At 47.1% G+C, this 20,219-nt stretch overlaps 3 protein-coding genes across 3 annotated transcripts; 2 read left to right on the forward strand and 1 right to left on the reverse strand.

Moving 5' to 3' along the window:
• Window positions 1–1,161: 1,161 nt before the first annotated feature.
• KVR01_008966 (uncharacterized protein) lies at window positions 1,162–3,605 on the forward strand (the record flags this gene model as incomplete). The annotated part of the gene is made up of 4 exons (XM_044790044.1): window positions 1,162–2,553; window positions 2,606–2,729; window positions 2,795–3,095; window positions 3,395–3,605. Exons 1-4 carry the CDS (start codon window positions 1,249–1,251, stop codon window positions 3,603–3,605), a joined length of 1,941 nt encoding a protein of 646 aa, XP_044641468.1. The 5' UTR covers window positions 1,162–1,248.
• A 942-nt stretch (window positions 3,606–4,547) lies between these two features.
• Window positions 4,548–7,755, reverse strand: KVR01_008885 (uncharacterized protein). The gene is made up of 2 exons (XM_044790342.1): window positions 7,038–7,755; window positions 4,548–6,983 (listed from the first exon to the last, which is right to left on the reverse strand). Exons 1-2 carry the CDS (start codon window positions 7,581–7,583, stop codon window positions 4,632–4,634), a joined length of 2,898 nt encoding a protein of 965 aa, XP_044641387.1. The 5' UTR covers window positions 7,584–7,755; the 3' UTR covers window positions 4,548–4,631.
• A 4,153-nt stretch (window positions 7,756–11,908) lies between these two features.
• On the forward strand, window positions 11,909–14,571 carry KVR01_008973 (uncharacterized protein). Its single transcript, XM_044793665.1, has one exon. It carries the CDS (start codon window positions 12,121–12,123, stop codon window positions 14,242–14,244), a length of 2,124 nt encoding a protein of 707 aa, XP_044641475.1. The 5' UTR covers window positions 11,909–12,120; the 3' UTR covers window positions 14,245–14,571.
• The last annotated feature ends 5,648 nt before the right edge of the window (window positions 14,572–20,219 follow it).

The raw sequence follows: 20,219 nt of genomic DNA on the forward strand, positions 1-20,219 counted from the left end.
TATAGTTAGGAGAAATATTAAATGAAAGAGGGTATTTCTAGCACTCTAAAACTTTTTTCCGTATTAGATTTAGAGTTCTAGTTGTAGAGTAATTAGCGCTTAAAGTATATAATTTAAATATTTTCTTCTATTTTATATTAAATATATAATATTTATAAACTTTTTATATATTAAAATACTTCTTTTAATTAGGGCTATTAAATAGTACTATTTCTATTAGGTTATAACTACTAGTTGTTAAGTAATTTATATTAAAGTTATATTTCTAATAATATTTTAAATTTATAATAAGTGTATTTAGTACTTTAATTAAAAGTACTCTACTTATATATAGGTCTTATATTATTTATATTACCCTTTTAAAATACCTAGATAATAATAGATATTCTAAGTAGAACTTTTAACTTAAGTTTTTCTATAACTAAATCTTTTAGAATAATATAAAAAAAAGTTTTAGAGTATTAGGAATACCCTTTTCCTTTTAGTACTATTTATTAATTTATAAGACTTAAATTTATTAAGTTAACTGTTTATATACACAACTTTAAGTGTACGTGACATTTATGCGCTATTAGCGTACTTTTGGCGGCTTGGAATGTAAACGAGTGTATAAATCGTTGCTTTTTGGCTTATCAATTCAATTTTTTGCCCAGTCTGTGACGACTTTCTATTGAGTGACATCCGCAAGGTACTACCCCGCTGTGCTCAACTTCCTACCCTAGGGTTTACTTGGGTGACGACGAGTAGATGTTCTATTTCGTACACTTTGATGAAGTTTCCCAGGTGTTTAGGCAAATAACGCCTGGGTCGAACGACGTCAAGTCTCCTTGGTGTACCCTAGGGTACTCATAGGTTCAGCCGGTGCCAAGACCTGTCGAAATCTGGAGCGTAAATGGGAATTCCTATTTCTTGCAAGCTAAATGAAGTGGCGAAAGTTCGCCATAGATTCGCCTATAGAGTTGGGCGTCCTCAGGCAGAGGAAAAAGAATCGGCAAGAGTACCTAGGTAGGTAGTACAGTCTAGTTGCATAAAATGGGATAGCCCCGTTACAAGAATATAATCGGCAAAACCCGGCTCCACTAGCATGAATTAGGACATTCATTATTCGATAGTCGGTGTGATCATTGACGCCAGCCTCGATCCCACCTGGACAACATAGCTTTGAGGGGTCGTGAGTTGAGATGATGAGCGCATCTATCCAGACCATTTTCGCGTATTCTCTTTCAATTTATCGCCAGAAACAGTACGATGTCTTCAATAATAACCCAGCCGATCACGTTTCCAACAAAAACCCGGGCCCAGCCTCTGCCGCGAATGCTAGCAGCGGATGAAGTGATCCCTACGATACAGCGCATCATCGCTATCCGGACAGCAGCCTACAATTCGGTGTCCCTGAACGTCACGACCGAGACAGCCACGTTTGAAAATGTCATCCAACCTTTGCTTGAGGATGAGGACATCAATCAAGGAACCGAAGCTGTGATAGACATGTATCGTTACGCAGGTCCGGATCAAGAGAGCCGTGACGCAGCAGAGGAGGCGACTAGATTAATGTCCGAATGTAACGCTCAGTTGAAGTTGAGAAGTGACCTGTTTCTGCTTGTCAAAGCTGTTGCTGATAGAGACGATTACCCCAACGAAGAGTGTGCAAAAGCAGTGCGGGATATGTTGCGCGGGTTTACCAATGTTGGCCACGGAAAGTTGACTCCAGACAAGATTCAGAAGTTGCTTGATGTTCGGAAAGAAATCGACCGTCTTTGCCAGGACTTCAATCGGAACCTCAGAGAGCACACAGAGGGAGCTTGGTTTACGCTCACGGAGCTTGAAGGCCTGCCCGCGCAAGAGATCCAACATCTTACCGCAAAGAGCAAGCGCCAGGATCAGGTATACATCGACTACGGCAAGCGTGCAGACAGACTTCTGGTTCTGAGACACGCCCGAAACCCCGCCACTAGGAAGAAGTTGTATCTCGGCAACGAAAAGAAGCTTCCAGAAAATATCTCAATATTCAAGAGGGTTGTACTTTTACGTCACGAGACCGCACATCTCCTCGGTTTCAAGAGCCATGCCGAATTCAAGCTGCAAGAAAGAATTGCCACTTCGACTGAATGGGTATACGATATGCTACAGCGCATGCGCGACCAACTTCTTCCGGTAGGACAGAGAGCATTGGAGCAGCTGAAGGCTCTGAAGAGGGAGTTGGTAACAAGCACTCAAGCAGGAGACGACGAAATATTCCCTTGGGACTTCCACTACTACATGAGATTGCTCGAGGACGAGAAGCGGGTAGACCAAGAGCTCATTTCACAGTACTTCCCACTTAGAAATACCGTATTAAGAATGCTGGGGCTGTTCGGGTCTTTCCTTCAACTACGTTTTGTGCCCATTGTGCCCGAAGAGCTGACTGGCAGAGTCTGGCATGAGGATGTGGAAGCTTGGTCGGTCTGGGATGATAGAACAGAGCACACAAGTGAATTCGTTGGATACCTGTTTTCAGATATCCTATATAGGGATGGGAAGTACAAAGGAAACCAGAATGTCAACCTACAGGCAGTAAGTATTTACAATCCTTTCCTCTTCATAGCTGACTAACTCTTGAGAACAGTCATATCTGAAACCCAATGGTGGTCGAGTATTTCCAGCAACTATCTTGATGTGCAACTTCTCCCCTTCACCAATCACCGGATGCGCCTTACTCAGGCACTCCGAAGTAGTAACTCTGTTCCATGGTAGTGTTTCAGCCCATTGTCTTTCCTTACCACGGAATCACACACTGAGAATGTCCTTATACTAGAGCTTGGCCATGGTATCCACGACCTACTGTCTCGAACATTTCACACTAGATATCACGCATGGAGAGCACCGGCAGAATTTGCCGAAGCTCTGAGCATGATGCTTGAGAATTGGTGTTGGAATATGAGCGATCTGAAGGAGCTGAGCTGCCACTATTCGAGGGTGGATCCCCATTGCTTACAGGCATGGAGGGCTCAACATCCCGGGGCAACCCTGCCAGCGGAACGAATTCAGGACGAGGTGCTGGAGCAGCTTATTGCGAGCCGCAATCTGAACAAAGCCTTTGGACTTCTCCAGCAGACGTAAGTCTTCATAGACTGTTCCAGTGTGAGAGAAACCGTTCTAAATGACACAAAGCGCAGATTCGGTATTCGACATGGCAGTACATAACCCTGCAAGCTTAGACTATCTATTAGAGCTGGATGAAACACAGCTCTACAACAGTATAAAAGAGGAATTTTCTCTTCGGAGAAACCCAGAGCCGAGCGCATGGGGACCCGCTCATTGTCATTTTGGACACTTGATGTCCGGCTATGATGCTGGCTACTTCTCGTATCTCAGGTAAATATCACCCCACTATAAAATCAGTCAACCGATGAAGGTTTCTGAATGAGAATAGTGCACAAATATTTGCCGCGGACTTCTATGAAACAGTATTGGCTCTCAATCCTCAGAGTCGGGCGTCTTGGAGCCGATATAGACAAGTGATTCTCGAGGCTGGCGGGAGCCGCGATGAGCTGAAGATGATGGAAGAGTTTCTCGGCCGTCACCCAAAAGTGGATGCTCTTGTGCGGAGCCTAGCACTTAGCTGAGGCATACCTTCCCTGAGGTTTTGAGGATTGGGTTATATTGCAATTCTTATAACACGCAAGAAGCTCTAAAGAGGATTAAGCAAGAATCAGCTATGGGTTTATTTGGGAAGGGACATGAGAAACATATAAGAGCAGGAACTCTGGCCCAAATGAGTCACTACATATATTCCGAGGCCGGTGTCTCAGCTGCGAGATATTCCCCTCATACATCATAATTCGTGCTGCCTTTGTTACGTAAATACAGAGTAATGATATGGATAACCGCGTATCCAAACTAGACTGATATTCATCTATTGAAGCGCACCAATAATATATTCCGTACCTTTTCCTCCATGGCGGTGACTACTTCGTTGGCGCCGTCACATGGCCTCAGTGTCACATGCAGTGAATCGTCGGCTCATCCATACTACGTCACGGATACCCTTAATTCGCGTCATTATTAATTGAGTCAGTATAGATTTAAGTACTATTGTATTCTAGACGATTGTTTACATGGCTCCATTTGGACTGTTGTTGGTGACTCTTTCGCCGCTCCTTAGCCCCGAGGCTATTTATGTCGATAATTCTAGTCAGCAGTGCCGTCGGGAGCGATGCCTGCTAAACTTGTCTGTGCGGCACGCTCCCAAGTATTGTATTCACTGTGCACTTTTATTATTGTTCTTGTGATTGTGTTTTTTTATTAAAAAAAACGCTGGGTCTTGAGCCTTGATCCCTATGTGAAGGTGCCATGTCTGTCTTGGAACGTGCGGAATAGAAGCGAAATTAACAAGTAAAGACTTTGGACTTGCTAGGCTGACCGCGTTTGTGCCCAAAAAAATAAGTTCCTAGAGTTTCTTTCTCTCGGACAATGTTGTGATTCAACAACGCAAGGTCTACTAATTGGCGATACATACACATTATCCAAGGCCGTGGCTTGAATTGACGGCTAATATTTACAAGTAAATTCGACAACGCTGGGCCTTTCCGTGTTAATCTTGTTTGCAGGGTTCAAGAATTGAGAACGTAATCATCAAATTCCACGTGACCTCATCTTTCTATCTTTGGCTTAACAAGCGGAATCTTTCTTAGAAACCCCGGGAAATGCTCTCCAATGCCTTTGTCAAGGGCCTTTATACCCGTTGGCTTAACATAAAAGGCATCTGCGCCGGCTGAGAAGGATAAACCCTTGTCTTCGGGGGAGTCTTGACCTGTAATCATAAAAATGCGACTGTGGAAACTCGCATGCTGGTTCTTCTTTTCAATGTCGCGAATCCGCCGAGTTGCTTCAACGCCGTCGCAAAGAGGCATTTGTAAGTCCATGAGGATGAGATTGATCGGCCGGTAATCTGATAAAGACTTCTCGAATCGGTCCACAGCCTCTATGCCATTGATTGCCGTGCTGTAAGTTATCTTCCGCTTCTCACAGTACATTTGCAGAATACGTAGATTCACAATATTGTCGTCCACTAGCAGTGCAACAGGATCAATCTCTGGTGGTTGGGTTGGCGGTGATGCAATCTGAAGCGCTGACAGTCGGTGTAGTCCATCGTTCTCGTGGACTTGAGGACCGTCTGACAGATTGTTTTCGCTTTTGAGATTTTGGATTTTGTATGCCTTGTCGAGTTCTTGGAGGACTTCGTGCAGACGCGCTGAAAAGAAAGGGCCGGAGAGAAAGTGAACCCTGTCGTCCCGCACATCTTCCAAGCCTGTGGGAGTCAAGCAGATTAAGCGTTGCCCATGCTCCAAGGAGTCGAGTATTCTCTGGAATTTGACGGTATCTGGTGTGTAAGTGACGATTGTGAAGGCTTCCATGCAGGCGTCCACTCGTTCGAACCCCCGATGCTCGAGGAAGCTCGCGAAATGCAAAATCAATTGAGAGCGTTGATCGGGAGTATCAGCAATCCGGAACCGACGAGGTATGTGTTGAAGGGATTCCAATGTCCGCGACTGACGGGCGGTGTCTCGTGTGAGTTCGGGTCCGCAAAGTTCGGCGCGAAAGTGAGAGCCATGGTTGTCTGGGTCTTGCGATGACGAGACTAAAGACACATTGCCGTTCATCGAGGCGGCTATTTTCGTCGCTATGGTCAGACCGAGCCCTGCTCCACGACTGTGTGGATCAATCTTTTCGAATGCCTCAAAAATTCGGGCCTGATCAGCTGGCGGAATACCACAGCCGGCATCCAGGACGTCAAAAATCAAGCGAGATTTGTCAGGTGGTGACGAAATGACAACAGCCACGGCGCCATCGTTGTCATTAGACAATGCGTTAAGGAGTAAGGGTTGTAAACATTCTTTCAGTAGCGACGGATCCATGATGGTAAGATATTCATCACTGCCCAGTCGGTTATCAAAGAAGATGGGAGTCGACGGAAAGTCGTGTTCTGAAACCAACTGTTTCACCTGGTGCACGATGTCCTCTTCCAGGTGGGCAAGAGATTGTAGGCCGAAGTGGTGCCTAGTTGCGATGGTCTCTGACCAATAGTTGAGTTTGAGGATATTGTTTACCGTCATCATCAGTTGTCTTCCCGAGTCTCTGATGGTTTTGATGAAGGACGACGGGTTTGTTTCATTCCCAACCGTACCTTCTCTGAGTTCGTTGCGGGCAGCCAGTTCTTCACTAAGAAGCTCGCAAGACGCCAGGACCCCATGAATGGGGGTCCGTAGTTGGTGGGTGATCCCTCTGATGAACTGGTCCTTTGCCTTCATGGCCTCTCTCAAGCTTCTTTCCTGAAATGCTGTGGCAAGAGATGTGGCGCACCTTTCGACGAACCATGAATCCACATCATCAAACACGACCTGGACGTGACTCGAAGCCACAACGAGGAACCTTTGATAAGGGAAGTTCTGGCAATGGTGGGCAATAGCTCGTACAGTCTTTGATGTGTTGATCCTCGTAAAGTTCGCCGTCCTGATGAGCTCGTCGATGAACTCTGTATCTTCCCACAGGCCTTCGTGAATACTACTCACATCCACAGGATGATGCCTGGGTAGCGGGATTGTGTTGTCGGGAGCCTCAAGTATATCAACAGAAGCGTCGGGATAAAATTCACGCACAAGATCTAAGATGCGTGTCTCGGCATTGTCCGGATCGCCAAGAAGGGACTCTGCAAGGCGCTGTGCCATGTTGGTGCGCTGCTGTCGTCGTTCATAACGCGAACGATTAACGATATCTGTGACGAGCATGTCTCCGAAAGCGATGAGGGCAGCTTCTTGACTCGGAGTGAGATGTGCATGTGCCGAGTTGGAGGCCACGCAAAGGCTTCCGAGGGCAACCTGTTCGCCCGTTGGGGTCATACACCGGAGTGGCACCCCGGCGTAACTACCAAGGCCGCCTTGCGCGACGGGAGGAGATGCCTGGAATCGCCAGTCGCCCGCCATGTTGGGTAATTTGAAGACAGCCTGGCAGGATATTTAGTACGTATGTAGGTCAGTATTTCGAAGCGAGATACTGACTCCTGGCTCTTGGTTGATTGTGTGGGAGCAGGTGCTCTCCCGACGAGGAACGATAGCCGTAGGCATGCCAGATGCAGCCACCCGAGTGAACATATCTTCGCTAAGCAGCCCTAATATCGCGAAGTCCCACTGCACGAAAGTCTGAACCAGATCCAGCTTCTCTTGTAGCAGCTGCACGAATTCACGGTCTCCATCGAGACCGCGAGTATAGTACCACAGCATGGTCAGTCGAAGTCGTTCATTCCTCGCCAGGGACGGCATAAGATATGGGTCGGTGAACCCATTGGGTCGTTGCGGCAGATCGTTTCCCGGAAGCGGATTGTAACTTGCGTTGTGCAGCTCCTCGTCAAATGCCAAAATTGGTTCGCTACACAGCCGGTCATCCGAAATAAGCAACTGACGGGTAGGAAGTGGCCGGGACGCTGACTTGTCAGCCTCCGACTTGGGATAACAAGGAGTGAAGACTGTGGCAGAGGAGGTTGAGGCTGGAGAAGTCGGTGGTTTGGGAGGGGTCACGGCTCTGCCACGAGCCCCAAGTCGCATCATAGTCACCTAGGAGGGTGCAAGGGCGAGAATAACGGATTGCACAGGCAGGTAGGAAAGATGGTTAGGGAGTGACGAGAAAGGCAACGGCAAGTGAGCGCGATGTGGCACAGGTCAACATAGCACAGCATGCCCCCATGTTGATTCGGGAGGCAAATTGCCAGTATGAGCCGAGGGGCTATCCGAGTTTTGCGGAACGGGAAAGCCAGATGATAGTAGGTAGTAGCCCTGCTATCGCCGTTGACTTACCAGCACCAGGGTTGCGGGTAGATGCGCAATGGTGGACACCGGCCAGTCCAGGCCGTTCTAGGCCTCACAACACACAACTTCGTAATCCTTGATAACCCCGGACCCACAGTGGCAAAGAGGCCTCAAAGCGCGCTTCTACATAGGGAACCGGCCCTGCGGTTCTCTCTTAACAACAGCCCTTGTGTATCCCGAATATAGCTTAGCTTCGTACTAGAGGTTCATGCACACACCGATTCATTACCTAGGTATGCTGCAAACTGCTTAGCAGACTAACACTAGACGTTTAAAATCCACGTAATATCGATAAGGTTCTTATGCGATGACCCCAGCCTACTACTGTCTGTGACAAGCGAAGTGATGCCCCCCCCCCCTGGCTAAATTCGTATTTACGCACGTGCCACACAATTTTTTCATACCCTCTTAAACTAGTCTTTTCTTAATAACTCTCTTATTTCTTAACTAAAAATTATATAAAAAATATATCTATAATCCTTATTTTAAATTCTATAAGGTTGTATTTTTAAAATATTTATTAAAATAAGTCTTTATATATTTTAATAAAATCTGAAAGTTAATTAATTAAAAATTTTAAAAAGACTCTTTTATAAAGTTTAAAATAAGGATTTTAAAAATACTTTTTTTATAATTTTAAATAAAAATTTAAAAGAGTTTTATAAAGATTTATATATATATATTAATAAAATTTAAACCTTAATTAAATAAATATTTAAAAATTATATTCTTATATAGCTTTTAATAAGAATTATAAATATACTTTTTATATAATTTTAAGGTATATAATAAAAGAGTTTTTTAAAGAAAACTACTTTAGAAAGGGAGTAAAGAAATTTATGTGGCACGTGCGTACATACGAATTTAGCCAGGGGGGGCATCACTTCACTTATCACAGACAGTAAGTAGTATTACTGGCACTGGCAGGGACACTCAATCTTTCAGTGCTTAAGTGTGGGTTGATGTAAACAACTTTTCAGGCACACACTACCCTAGCGTACCGACTTGGACACCAGTCTCCTAATATATAGTTACCCCTCTCAAGCCAATTCAATTCAAAGCCCCCGCAGCGGGAGTAATTTGTGAGTAGGCGCGGAGGTGGAGACTCGTTGCGGATCGTCGAGCTAAACCAACTTTAGAAACATTTGAACATTGAACCATCTGATAATTTTTTCGCTGGGGATATTGTGCATCAGAATCAGTCCCGAGAGCACCCGAGAGTGCTAGATTTATTAGTGTGATTGAAAATGTTGCAGTTCCCTGCAGGGTCGAGTCTCAGGAGATGAACCGCCCTAGGTCTTTGCTATGCAGCTAGCTATACTAGAGACGTGTTGATCAGCCGTAACTTTCATGAAGCCAGTCTTCGAATCATTTGAGCTGCTGCAAAAATATTGGCGACGCTATGTCTTCTCCCATGGATTGCTTCTACCGGTCAAAGGTGGCGGCTGATTCTCCCCATGCACAGGTCCTTGTCTCATGGATCGTGTTCGAGATCTGGGAGATGTTGCCCTTCTTCAAGAGCCTTTTATGGACCATCAAGTCATCCCTTTGTGGTTCCCGGGCTGCTCTCACAATTGCGCATGGTCTTTGATAATACCCTCAAAAGCGCATGGCAGGACGTACCTACCTATCTGTGCCAGGTCAATCAAATTATCTACGCTATCATGTCCACTGGACAACGGTGCCCAGGTGCATAAAGGCCGTTTTGACAGCACCGTCTTGTGCTGAAAAGATTAATATAACAGCTCAGCGAAGAGGTTGTTGAACTGCATGGTGCTACAAAGGTGAATCCAAGCCGTCTCCGGCCCATATTCTCGATGCCGACGCCAAAATGGTGGTGGCTGTGCTCAGATATCTTCTAGGGAAAAACATAGGCTTTGCTTCATTCGCACTTTCCAATATGATTTATCATATAAGTCGCGACCACCTCATGGAAATGGAATAACTCGGTGACGAGCAGTTGGGGTACCCCGGGCCAGTAGAGGTAGGAGTGAAGAGTTGTGAACACCACATGCATTTAGTACAGCTCCCTGGCCACGACTACTGCGAGGATTCGATAAGAGTTCATAGGGTCCCACAATCCCTCCGCAACAACCTTGATTATTAGATGCCGAGCCCATCCCCAAACACCGCCGTCTATAACGTCAATCAGATCGCTTCGTGTATCCCAGGTCCTTCACGCCATAAACGAGGGTATGAATGAGGACAGAGGTGATACTACCCAGTTCGTTACCAAATAAAATCATCATGATCGGCGTATTTACGTGGTTCCGCTTCTATTAAGCATACGTCCGAAGAAATACATGTCGTCTTCATACAATGTCGTCGGCGTATTAAGCTTTCGCCAGCTCACTCAGGAACATGGCGCACTTGTGAAGTCCTTGTTGACTTGTGTTGACGCCGGCTTTGCCCATTCCCGTCAGGCTGCCAACCTGGAACACGGAATCCTTAAGCACCCTGAGCATCGAAGCTGACCATACTCTGCTTGGCTTCCCACTCCTGACGTTAAAAGACAAAAGGTCTTAAAAATGGCATGTGGATGGCTTATATTTGTCAGTTATATTTGTCACTACTCATGGCAGGACCTCGTCAGTGGGCTCAGGGGGTATGCACCGGATTGAATGTTTTATGCACTGCAGCTTGACACACAGATCCACCTTTTACCCGGTCAATGTTTAACGCACCTCGACAAATGAGAACTCGTTTAGGATTGCAGGAGGCTTCCTGTCTTGGGTCCAAGCTAGGACAAGTTTTAGAGACAAGTAAGCTGCAACCAAACCGGCAAGGAAAGTCGTAAATGCAAGCTATAGGAAATTTTGAGTTGAATGATGAATTACGAACAGAATTTAGGGGTCTGGAACTCGAAGCTGCACGTTATGCACATTTCTTGGGAGGCACCGTTCAAGACCAAGTCAACTAAACTAGAAATACGACTTTAAATCGCCTCCATTTGTAAGCTCTTTTGTTAAGAATGATCATTGCAACAACTGGTTCTTGGACTATTGGCTATAGTTTATTACATTCCTTGTTTCATTGACTCCGATAGTAATAAAGTCGACGAAGAGAGCACATACGCTTAAATGACTGTTCTCCCATTTGCTCAAATGTAAAGCTAGCCCTTAAAAAACGAGACACTATTGGTCACAAGGTAACCTTCTCAGTGGAAGCTCTACCTGCCTGCTTGTTTGTGACTGTTGGCGCTGATGAAACCCATCTGTCATGTCATGAAATCCTGAAGTGCTCCTTCTCAGAAGAACCTGGCTGCAATCCCGCAGCAACTCCCAACACTTCGTGGACCGCACATAATGCCTTGGCCCTAAGTCTGTGCAACAGTTCTTCTCTGCGTAGAGGAAAACGATAAATTTAGCACAAAACACGTCAGTGATTTATTGTACCCAATGCGTGGACATTGTGCTTCAAACAATTGAACCAACAACAGCATCAGTTCGTTGAAGTTAGACATATACTCTGTTAGTGGCGCGCTTGAATGCTTGGTCGGCCGTGATATTTCCGAGATCCAACATGCGTACTTCTAATCAAAATTGGATCTTCTCTTTGAGTAGGTCGATGTGCGCGTAACAGTGGCGGAGATCATGCTCCAACTGAGTCTTGTTGTAAAGCCGGGTCTACAGGTAACCATGCACTTGCGGCAACAAGTGGACGAGGGTAGGGCACAGGCAATGTGGAGCCCGCAAAAGGCCTTGGGCAGACCCATACATGCTATAGCGCCCGGAACAGGATGTAGCCCCGAGGTCTCTGCATCGCGGAGTAGGATTAGGCTCATGGAGTGGGTTTTGGACTGAGCCTAGAGGATATGGAAATGCCACATGACTATCGCCTCGTACTGTGACCAATGATGGAAACCGCGGCCAAACAGGCGAGCCGCGAATTGTGTAAAAATCGGCAACTTCAAGAAACACCCCGCCAAGTACTCAAGGGCTTCTTATGCTCGGAATGGGTCAAGATTGTTGGTATTCAGCTGGCTGTGCATAAATCTGACGGATCAATTGGCAGATTAGATTAGATCAGATTAGATTGATCGTTCAGCTTGAGCACAGACCAGTCGCGGAGGACCTCGCTAGCTCTGACGACATGCGGCCGATCTGCAGAAGCTTCGCGGTTCTCCGGCGCGTCAGAACCGACATACCCGCTCTTCACAGGCTTCAAAGCCCTGCCAAATATCGTAACCACATTCAATTATCTCTTCTTGGATTACTATATTCTACCAGCCACCCAGGTCGACCACTTTACCGCTTCAACCGCCCGGCGCAAGCCCGCCATGGACGACTACGATAATGAGCATGACCACGATTCCAATGCGAGCTCCGACGAACAGGAGCACGACCAAGATCAGCAAGATGACAACATGACAATGGAAGACGGGGACGAGATGGAGGTAGACGAGGACGACGCATTCAACGAGGAAGATGAAGACCAAGATGATGGCGACAATGACGGAGATGGGGACGGAGATGGGGATCAAGATCAGGAGCAGGACCAAGACGGCGAACAGGACGCAGACCAGGATCAAGATCAAGAGCAAGATCAGGAACAGGAAGGCGATCAAGAGGAAGACAACACCACAAAGGTCGACAGGCCATCACATTCGAAGTCCAACTCGATAGACTCGCCTATGACGCCGAAATTCCGTCCAAAGGTCCGACCAGAAGCCATCACCGCGAAGCTGTACGATATCGTGCCGACCATGGCAGCCCCACAGGCGACATCTATCAATGCCATCGCCATCACGCCCGACCTGCGGTATTGGATGACGGGCGGGTCAGACGGGTACATCCGGAAATACGACGGCCCAGGCACCATCAACGGCAAGCAACTGTTGACTGTTGCCCAGAGGCACCCCTTTGTCGACAGCGTGACGAAGGCTGGAATACTCATGTCGTATTGGGAGAATCTGGAACCTGCGCCACCTAACCCAAGGGGCGGTGCAAGTGATGCTGACCGCGTCCTGTCTCCGGTCTACAGTCTAGCAGTCCATCGCGACGCCCTGTGGCTTCTGGCTGGTCTGGAGAGCGGTGGAATCAACCTACACAGTGTGAGACATGACGAGGGTAAAACCATACACGTGCTGCAAGAACACAAGAACGCTGTGTCGGTGTTGCAACTGGCACCAGACGAGAAGAGCGTGCTGAGCGGGAGCTGGGACAAAAACATCCTCGACTGGGATCTGAATACCGGCAAGACAATTCGAGATTTCAGAGGAAGCGGTGGTCAGATCTCAGCTCTTGAACCTCGGCCCTTGAGTGGCGCACCGATCCCTGCAGAAGCAGCACAAGAGAATGTCCAGAGCGACACGTTCCGCCCCAGCACGCGGACCAATGGCTTCTTCAGCAACGGGCCCGACTCGGGAGTTCCCAACGGTGGCGCGATGGCCAACGGCGATAGCATGGGAGATGGCGAGGGGTCTGATCACGAGTCGCTCTTTGGAAGTCCGGCAGGGTCACTCTTTGGAGACGGTAACAACAACATGGGCGCAGACAACCCATTCGGTGGAGACAACGACAACGACGGGTACTCGCATGCAATGCTAGAGCCCCTTGATGATGCTCCTCACGGAGATGGCGATGTGACCATGGGTGGCGACGTGACAACGGGTGATGCCTCTCACGACACGACAGACCACCCACCAGCTGAAGCTGCGCCGAGTTCGACCCAAGACACCGCGCAAAAGCAGGCGGAACAACCATCCGCCTCCGACGCCGCAAGCAATCAGCTCAAGCCCCAGGACGCATCGCAAGCCGACCAACAACGACCGTCAACCGCTCAGACCGACGGCGACTCAAAGCAGCCCTCGATACACTCCCCAACTCTCGTCTTCAACAACCCCGCCCCGGCCCAGTTCGACCCCACACAGACCTCCGAGTCGACTTTCCTCTCCGCCTCAATGGACGGTGTCCTCCGGATCTGGGACCGCCGGGTCCCCGCGCCCCTCGCCAGGATCGGCACGCGGCCCGGCGTCCCGCCCTGGTGCATGGGCGCCTGCTGGTCGCCCGACGGTAACACCATCTACGCGGGGCGGCGCAACGGCACGGTGGAGGAGTACAACATCCACAAGGCCACGTCTAACTGGCAGCCGGAGCGTACCCTCAAGTTCCCCGCCGGCAGCGGTGCCGTCTCGGCCGTGCGGACTATGGTCAACGGGAGGCACCTGGTGTGTGCCAGCCACGACATCCTCCGGCTGTATGACCTGCGGGACCCGCGCGCCTTTAAGCATGGCGCCGTGCCCTTCTTGATTATCCCGGGACCCCCTAGGGCGGGCGTCATCTCGCAGTTGTATATTGATCCTACGTCCAAGTTCATGCTTACGGCCGCCGGCACGAGGGGCTGGGAGGGGAGCAGCACGGAGGTACTTATCGGGTATGAGATTGGCTGTGTCAATAATTGATCTTGTCGTAGTGTTTCTTGACAGCGGTGTAGGTTATGTGTTTTTCTTGGCGTGGGGCTTGGACTTCGGCTTTGGCAAGGTTACTCGCCCAGCCGGTTAGGTCCCAGGTGTTCAGCGGTTTTTGGTGGGTTTGTTTGAAGAGGCGTTTCAGGGGAAAGGAAGCAAATTACCGTGGTGGTATTAACGAAAAGTGTTTAAGCGGCGGCACTGGGAGGCTTAGAGTGTGGAGCCAGGCGATCTGCTTCATGCTCAAAATTCTGGTATCAATACCCCATGGCTATAATTATACTTCAATAATGTCTCTTCCAATACGATGTCTTCACTAGAGCCTCATCGCGAAGCCTGGCTGCGTTGTCGTGAATGGTGTGTCTCCTACACTGGGACGAACTCATGCGTTTAATTCACCGATGGCCAAATAACTACGACTTGGTTGATCGACAGCTGCTTCGAACATCGTCGGGCCCGAAAGATAGGCCCTCGAGTGAACGACCCGCTGGACCATCATGTAGAGACACAAATTTACAAGCTACCTGTGACTTGCGCCTTGTCGTGAATGACATGAGCGCCGTACGTTGACCGATAATCACGGCATGAGTTGTTTGAAAACCCCGAGTCGTGGGTCCAAGTGGTTTTCGAACCGTATCTGCAGGCGCATCAGAGACAGTGACTGGCGACTGGATGGGTGATCTATAAATCTAACAGCAATTATGTGGCAGATTAGCCCTTCGGCTACTTGTGTCGACGATAAGCGGCGCCGTCGGGAGCGATGCCTTCCAGCCTTGTCTGTGCGGTACGAGGCTCAGCCACGTGCCCGCAGACGTACTGTATCCTCTTTCCACTATTATTGGTACTGTATTTCTTCAAACGCTGGGTCTTGAGCGTTTACCACTGTATGAAGGCGCCACGTACATTTTACATATATGGGAATTAAAAACGAAACCGCAACAGCAATCATACAGTCCTGAACGATCCCTACCAACATAATGAAACGCAGTAGAGCGCTAATATTTTCCACTTTTGCGCATACTGAGAACCGCCGACTGAGAATTCCCCAGTTCACCAGACGAAATTCAAAAGCTGAAGCTGTCATGGATGCTGAGTCTGATGAGGCAAAATGTACTGATGAGCAATATGTGGCCCTGAACGCGTCTGATCTGGAGGTTTACAAACGACTATACACCTACATTCAATCCCGGCACCACAGCGATAGTCTTCAAACAAGCATTTAGTATGATGTTTACGTTCAAAGTTCATATAGCGACCATGTTGAGAGACCCAGTCTCGCCGTATGACTCCTTTCGCGGCGACTAGCCCGTGGGCTACTTGTGTCTATGATTCTAGTCAATATCGCCATCAAGATAGTACCTTTTAGCCTTGTCTATGCTTCATAAGGCTGAGGCTATAAGTAATATTCGTATTTTAATAATAGTTATTAACACCATGTCTTTTTAAAGTACTAGGTCTTGACTATTTACCACTGTGTCAAGGCGCCAGGTATATACTTAGAAGAATACGAAATTGAAGTGAAACTAGTTACATTTCAAGCTATGGCCCTGTGAGGGCTATGCATGAGCGACACCACAGCCTCACCGTCGATATGTGCCGGATCTTCACTACGAGTTAGGCACTATAGCTCTGAAAGAAGCCTGGTAGATAGACTGGGCCACGTCAAGATGGAATGAACTGAAGAGACCCTATTGGGATGACTTCCGCGCCGTTATCTCGTTTAAGACGATCGAATTCGTGATACGATCACCGACTCAACCACAGCGCTACGGCACTGAACGCAGAACTATCAGGTAAACTGACCAAAGAAATAGCTTTCTGCATCAGCCCCTTAAGTTGAACATCGTCCGGGGGTTGATTTCTCCAACATTGCCATCAGTGCTTCAGTATCGACTGCCTGGACGTGCGTCAGTGTCTGAGGGTCGCACTGGATGCCAGCCCAGGTTCTCAGATGGCAGCAATAATAGGTCGTGGACAGTTGACGCTTAAAAGACCCAAGGGCAACCTATGCCTTGGCGAAGAATCGACATCAACTTTGATTGGAGGGTTAACCGTGCTTTGCAATCAAAATCTGCCCAACAGGTAACAGGTTGGAGACGCCATGCGATCCAAGAGGCTCAAACATATGGCGTTATCAAGAGCGGTGGTAGCGTGGATAATTCCTCCAGACCTGGCTCGATATGGGGTTCTCCGCAAGACTCAGTGTCCATATCGCCGGAATCTCTAGAGCAGCTAAATCCCCTTCCATTGCAACCACAGCAGCATCCAAATTACCCTTAAACGCACGAATCAGGGTCCCGAAAGAGAAACTTGACATTGACTGAAGATTCGGAGTTAGGACGGAGTTCTAAGCGACATAGTTCTGTTGCCCAATCACAGATCTCACCTAGACCTCAAGCCCCCCTGTGGAGGCAGATGGGTCCGTATATGGAGTCACCCAAGAGCTCACTTGCACCTTCGACCGCCGGGTCTTCACGAGATTCACAGCTTGCGAGTCCTGGAATGCACAGTAGTTACAACCAAGGCAGTGAGCAACTTGAATTTCCGCCACGGAGTTTGGGGCATGCCCGCAGCTATGATTCCTGCACAGGCCTCCGGGGGGTTCCATGGTATGCATCAAGGTCAAGTGATGGGTGCGGTCGAAATCTACCATCGCCGTCGGTCATGGCTACTGCACACCACTCGCTTGGCTCACCTGCAAGCCCTGGTGTTCGGATTGCCTTATCAGATTTGTCCTTCATGTCGCCAAACCAAGAGCGAGCAACGCCACTACCACAGAACTATGGCGACGATATTTACAGGCCGAATTCCGCTCACAAGCATATCGTCAGCGGTCATACATCGCCTCGTCCTCAGATGCGTGAAGGGGTCAGCCAGGATACGTGTCCCCCTACCCGCAGCGGCATGCCTCGGGATTCGCTCAGGGCTCGAGGGACCACATGCCCGTTCCATATGATGTGGAAACCAGTCACAGACCCACGGGAAGCCCCATATTACCCAGAGACTGGCCCGTCTCGCGCTCCTCAGGGCCAGTCGGGATCTTTCAAGCAAGGAACGGCCGAAGAAGCTCCATCTCAGGAGGAAAGCCGAAGGCGTTGGACACAGCGATTGTTTCAATCGGCGTTGGATGAGGCCGGAACGGAAGAGGATGGACCGGAACCGGAGCAAGGCAGTCAAAATCACCACATATGCCCCCGTCAAAGTCTCTTCAACGGGATCTGGTCATAGATGGGCTGGCCAGGGCGGTGCACGTGGGGGCTCTTCTGGACCATATTCCCCAAGCGCGGGGTACCAGTCTAGTTATAAACGCCGGTACCAGGCTTGGAGAGGGAGAAGAGGTAGCCACCGTTAAGTTCTACCTAAGGCCGGAGATGACGAGTGAGTATATATGTAGTTTCATTGCCACTTATATCTTATTAGGAAGGTATCACTAAGAGATTTTATTTTTAATCCCTATATATATAAAATGTATATAGCGCCTTTATATAGTAGTAAACACTTAAAACCTAATATTTAAAGAAATATAGTATTAATAATAGTAAAAGAATAATATAATATATTTATAAGGATATAATTAAACTTTATACTATATAAATAAGGTTAAAGAATATTATTCTTCATATTATTATATAAAATTATTAATATAAGTAGCTTTAAAGCTAATAGTTAGTAAAATAGTTATATAATAAGATTAAAATAGTTTTAAAATAACCTTTATAAAAGAAAAGTCTTATAATATAAAACTTAATAAACTAACTCTTCCTTATTAATATACTTAATAACTATTTAAATCTACCTTTATTAAATAAATTAAATATATTATAATTCATATTTTAAATATATAACTATTAATAGAATAATAATATTATTATAATAAACTTATTTAAAAACTTTTTAAAAATTAAATAAAGTTTATTTATTATATATTAAATAAATACAATATAAGGAAAATAAAAGTTTAAATATTTAAAAATTAAATCTTTTTCTTTTAAGTATACTATTTTATTATTAAACATTTATCTACTTCTATATAATATATAAAGAATGTAATAGAAAAGGAAGCCTTATAAAAGAAGTTAATAATTATATATAAATAAGTTTAAGGGTATATATTAAGTAATTATTAACTTTATACTTAAGGTATAAACTAATAGCTAGTTTAAAAGTTAAGAAGATAATGAATAGATAAATATATAGTTAAACAAAAAATATAATATAGCTGAAGCCAAGGTATCACTAAGAGTTTACTACCAACCCCATACAAGGATGACCTATTGGAGGTCAAAATACAGGAGGCTATGTCGCAGGAAGCATAAAACTGGGAGGCATACCTATGAGAGAGAGTCAATTACCATAGGGTACCTAGATAGTTTTAGGGGTCTGGGACATAGATACCGCGGTCGCAGTTCAGACAATGAACGGACCTCGATGTTTTGAACGGCGTGTGCCGTGTCGTTTTCAAGTTTGTTGCAACGTCTCCGAAATCCGTGCTAGAGTAGCTTCATGCTTTTAAACTACGGGCTTGATGTTCTCGTTCTCCTACTCTGCGTTCCTCTCCTGCTCGCTCGTTCGCAAACCTAGGTGGGTGGTAAATGCCGGGAAGTGATGGCCCAAAGCCGATGTGGAGTCTACAGCCATAAAGAGCTATGATAAAGATGAGACGCCGATGCCTGAAACCAACTTTCGCCATATGTTATTCAAAGCTTTCAACATTGCAGGTTTCCGTGCCTTGTTAGCAAAAGTAACCACATTGGGTGGGGGGGGGGCTCGAGGGGATCAATTTCGAGCGACCAAACACTCGGTGAATGCGCTTGGTCACTTGGGGGACATGGAACGTTGTGAGATACATTGAGGCATCGCCTACAGGAGCTGATGGGTGCTCACATGTGCAAGCCGGCAGGCAGCCTGTAGTAGAGATTCCTCAAGCAAGATTGTAGCAGTCCTAGATATGTGGTCCACCGAGACCTTGGTCGCATATAGCTGGCAAGAAGAATTTACTTAACTCTTGTAAGGTACCCTAGGGCACCTAGGTAGTTATGATTCAGGTTGCTGGCTTCGCCCGCTTCGTCATACTTCAATACCCAAGTAGACGGGGACGTCACAAAGTCATTCGTTAACACGAGCCACTGAACCGAGGTTTTTATGCCTCACCGTGGGGAGAAACTGCGAGTGACTTGGTCGTACACACATCTTATATTAATGCTGCCACGAGTCCTGACCTCAAGCTCTGGCTTGTCGTGGTCCACACAGAAAGTTAACCCTGTCGAATAGAAGAACTGGAAGACAAGTGCTCCTGGACTTAGAAGTGCACAGTACGTACACACAAAGAGCCCCCAACACTTGTCGATCATCAAAAGAAACAACCCAAAGATCTCCAACATGGACGATGCGTCGAACAAGGACGTGGACGACAAAACGAAGGCCCTTAACTGGCGCGACTCTGATTTATACATTTTCTTGGACATCCACCACCGGGCACCATTCCGACGGACATCGCGGAGACAAGAGAGGATGTGTAGTTCCATACGGGCGATCAAAAATGCAGCCAGACGTTATACCCCCAGGCCTCAGGAACTGCCGTTCCTTCACAATAAATTGGATGATTTCATTGGAAAAGGTCTCTCCGCATTTGAAGGCAGCTACTGGTCAGTTTGCTGGGCCTCATCTGGCTGGAAAGACAAGGATCATCTTTACGACGATGGTTACCGCAGCGTGATTGTGTTGGCTACTATGGAATTTATGATACGACCCCTCGAAGAATTGCGGGAAGGCCAAAATGGCCAACCTCAGAGGATCCAGTAAGTAGACCTACCAAGCCTCTTCCCAAATTGCTAGTATAGACCTGGTTTATTTTGAAGAAGAATTTCTCTAAGACATATGTGTATTAACCACAGTATTTACCCGCTTGACCTGAAAGAAATTCTCAAGGTTGCCCAGGGTAATCTTCAGACCAACCCGGGCCTGGGCGG

Source organism: Diaporthe batatas, assembly GCF_019321695.1.
Source record: "Diaporthe batatas strain CRI 302-4 chromosome Unknown Contig00011, whole genome shotgun sequence".
Classification (NCBI taxonomy): Eukaryota; Fungi; Ascomycota; class Sordariomycetes; order Diaporthales; family Diaporthaceae; genus Diaporthe; species Diaporthe batatas.

Bases quoted from the DNA above. Each gene is read 5' to 3' on its own strand.
- KVR01_008885 (XM_044790342.1), bottom strand. From the start codon at position 7,583: ATGATGCGACTTGGGGCTCGTGGCAGAGCCGTGACCCCTCCCAAACCA. The intron at 6,984-7,037 runs GTCAGTATCTCG...ATATCCTGCCAG, and splicing joins CAATCAACCAAGAGCCAGGA to GCTGTCTTCAAATTACCCAA.
- KVR01_008973 (XM_044793665.1), top strand. From the start codon at position 12,121: ATGGACGACTACGATAATGAGCATGACCACGATTCCAATGCGAGCTCC.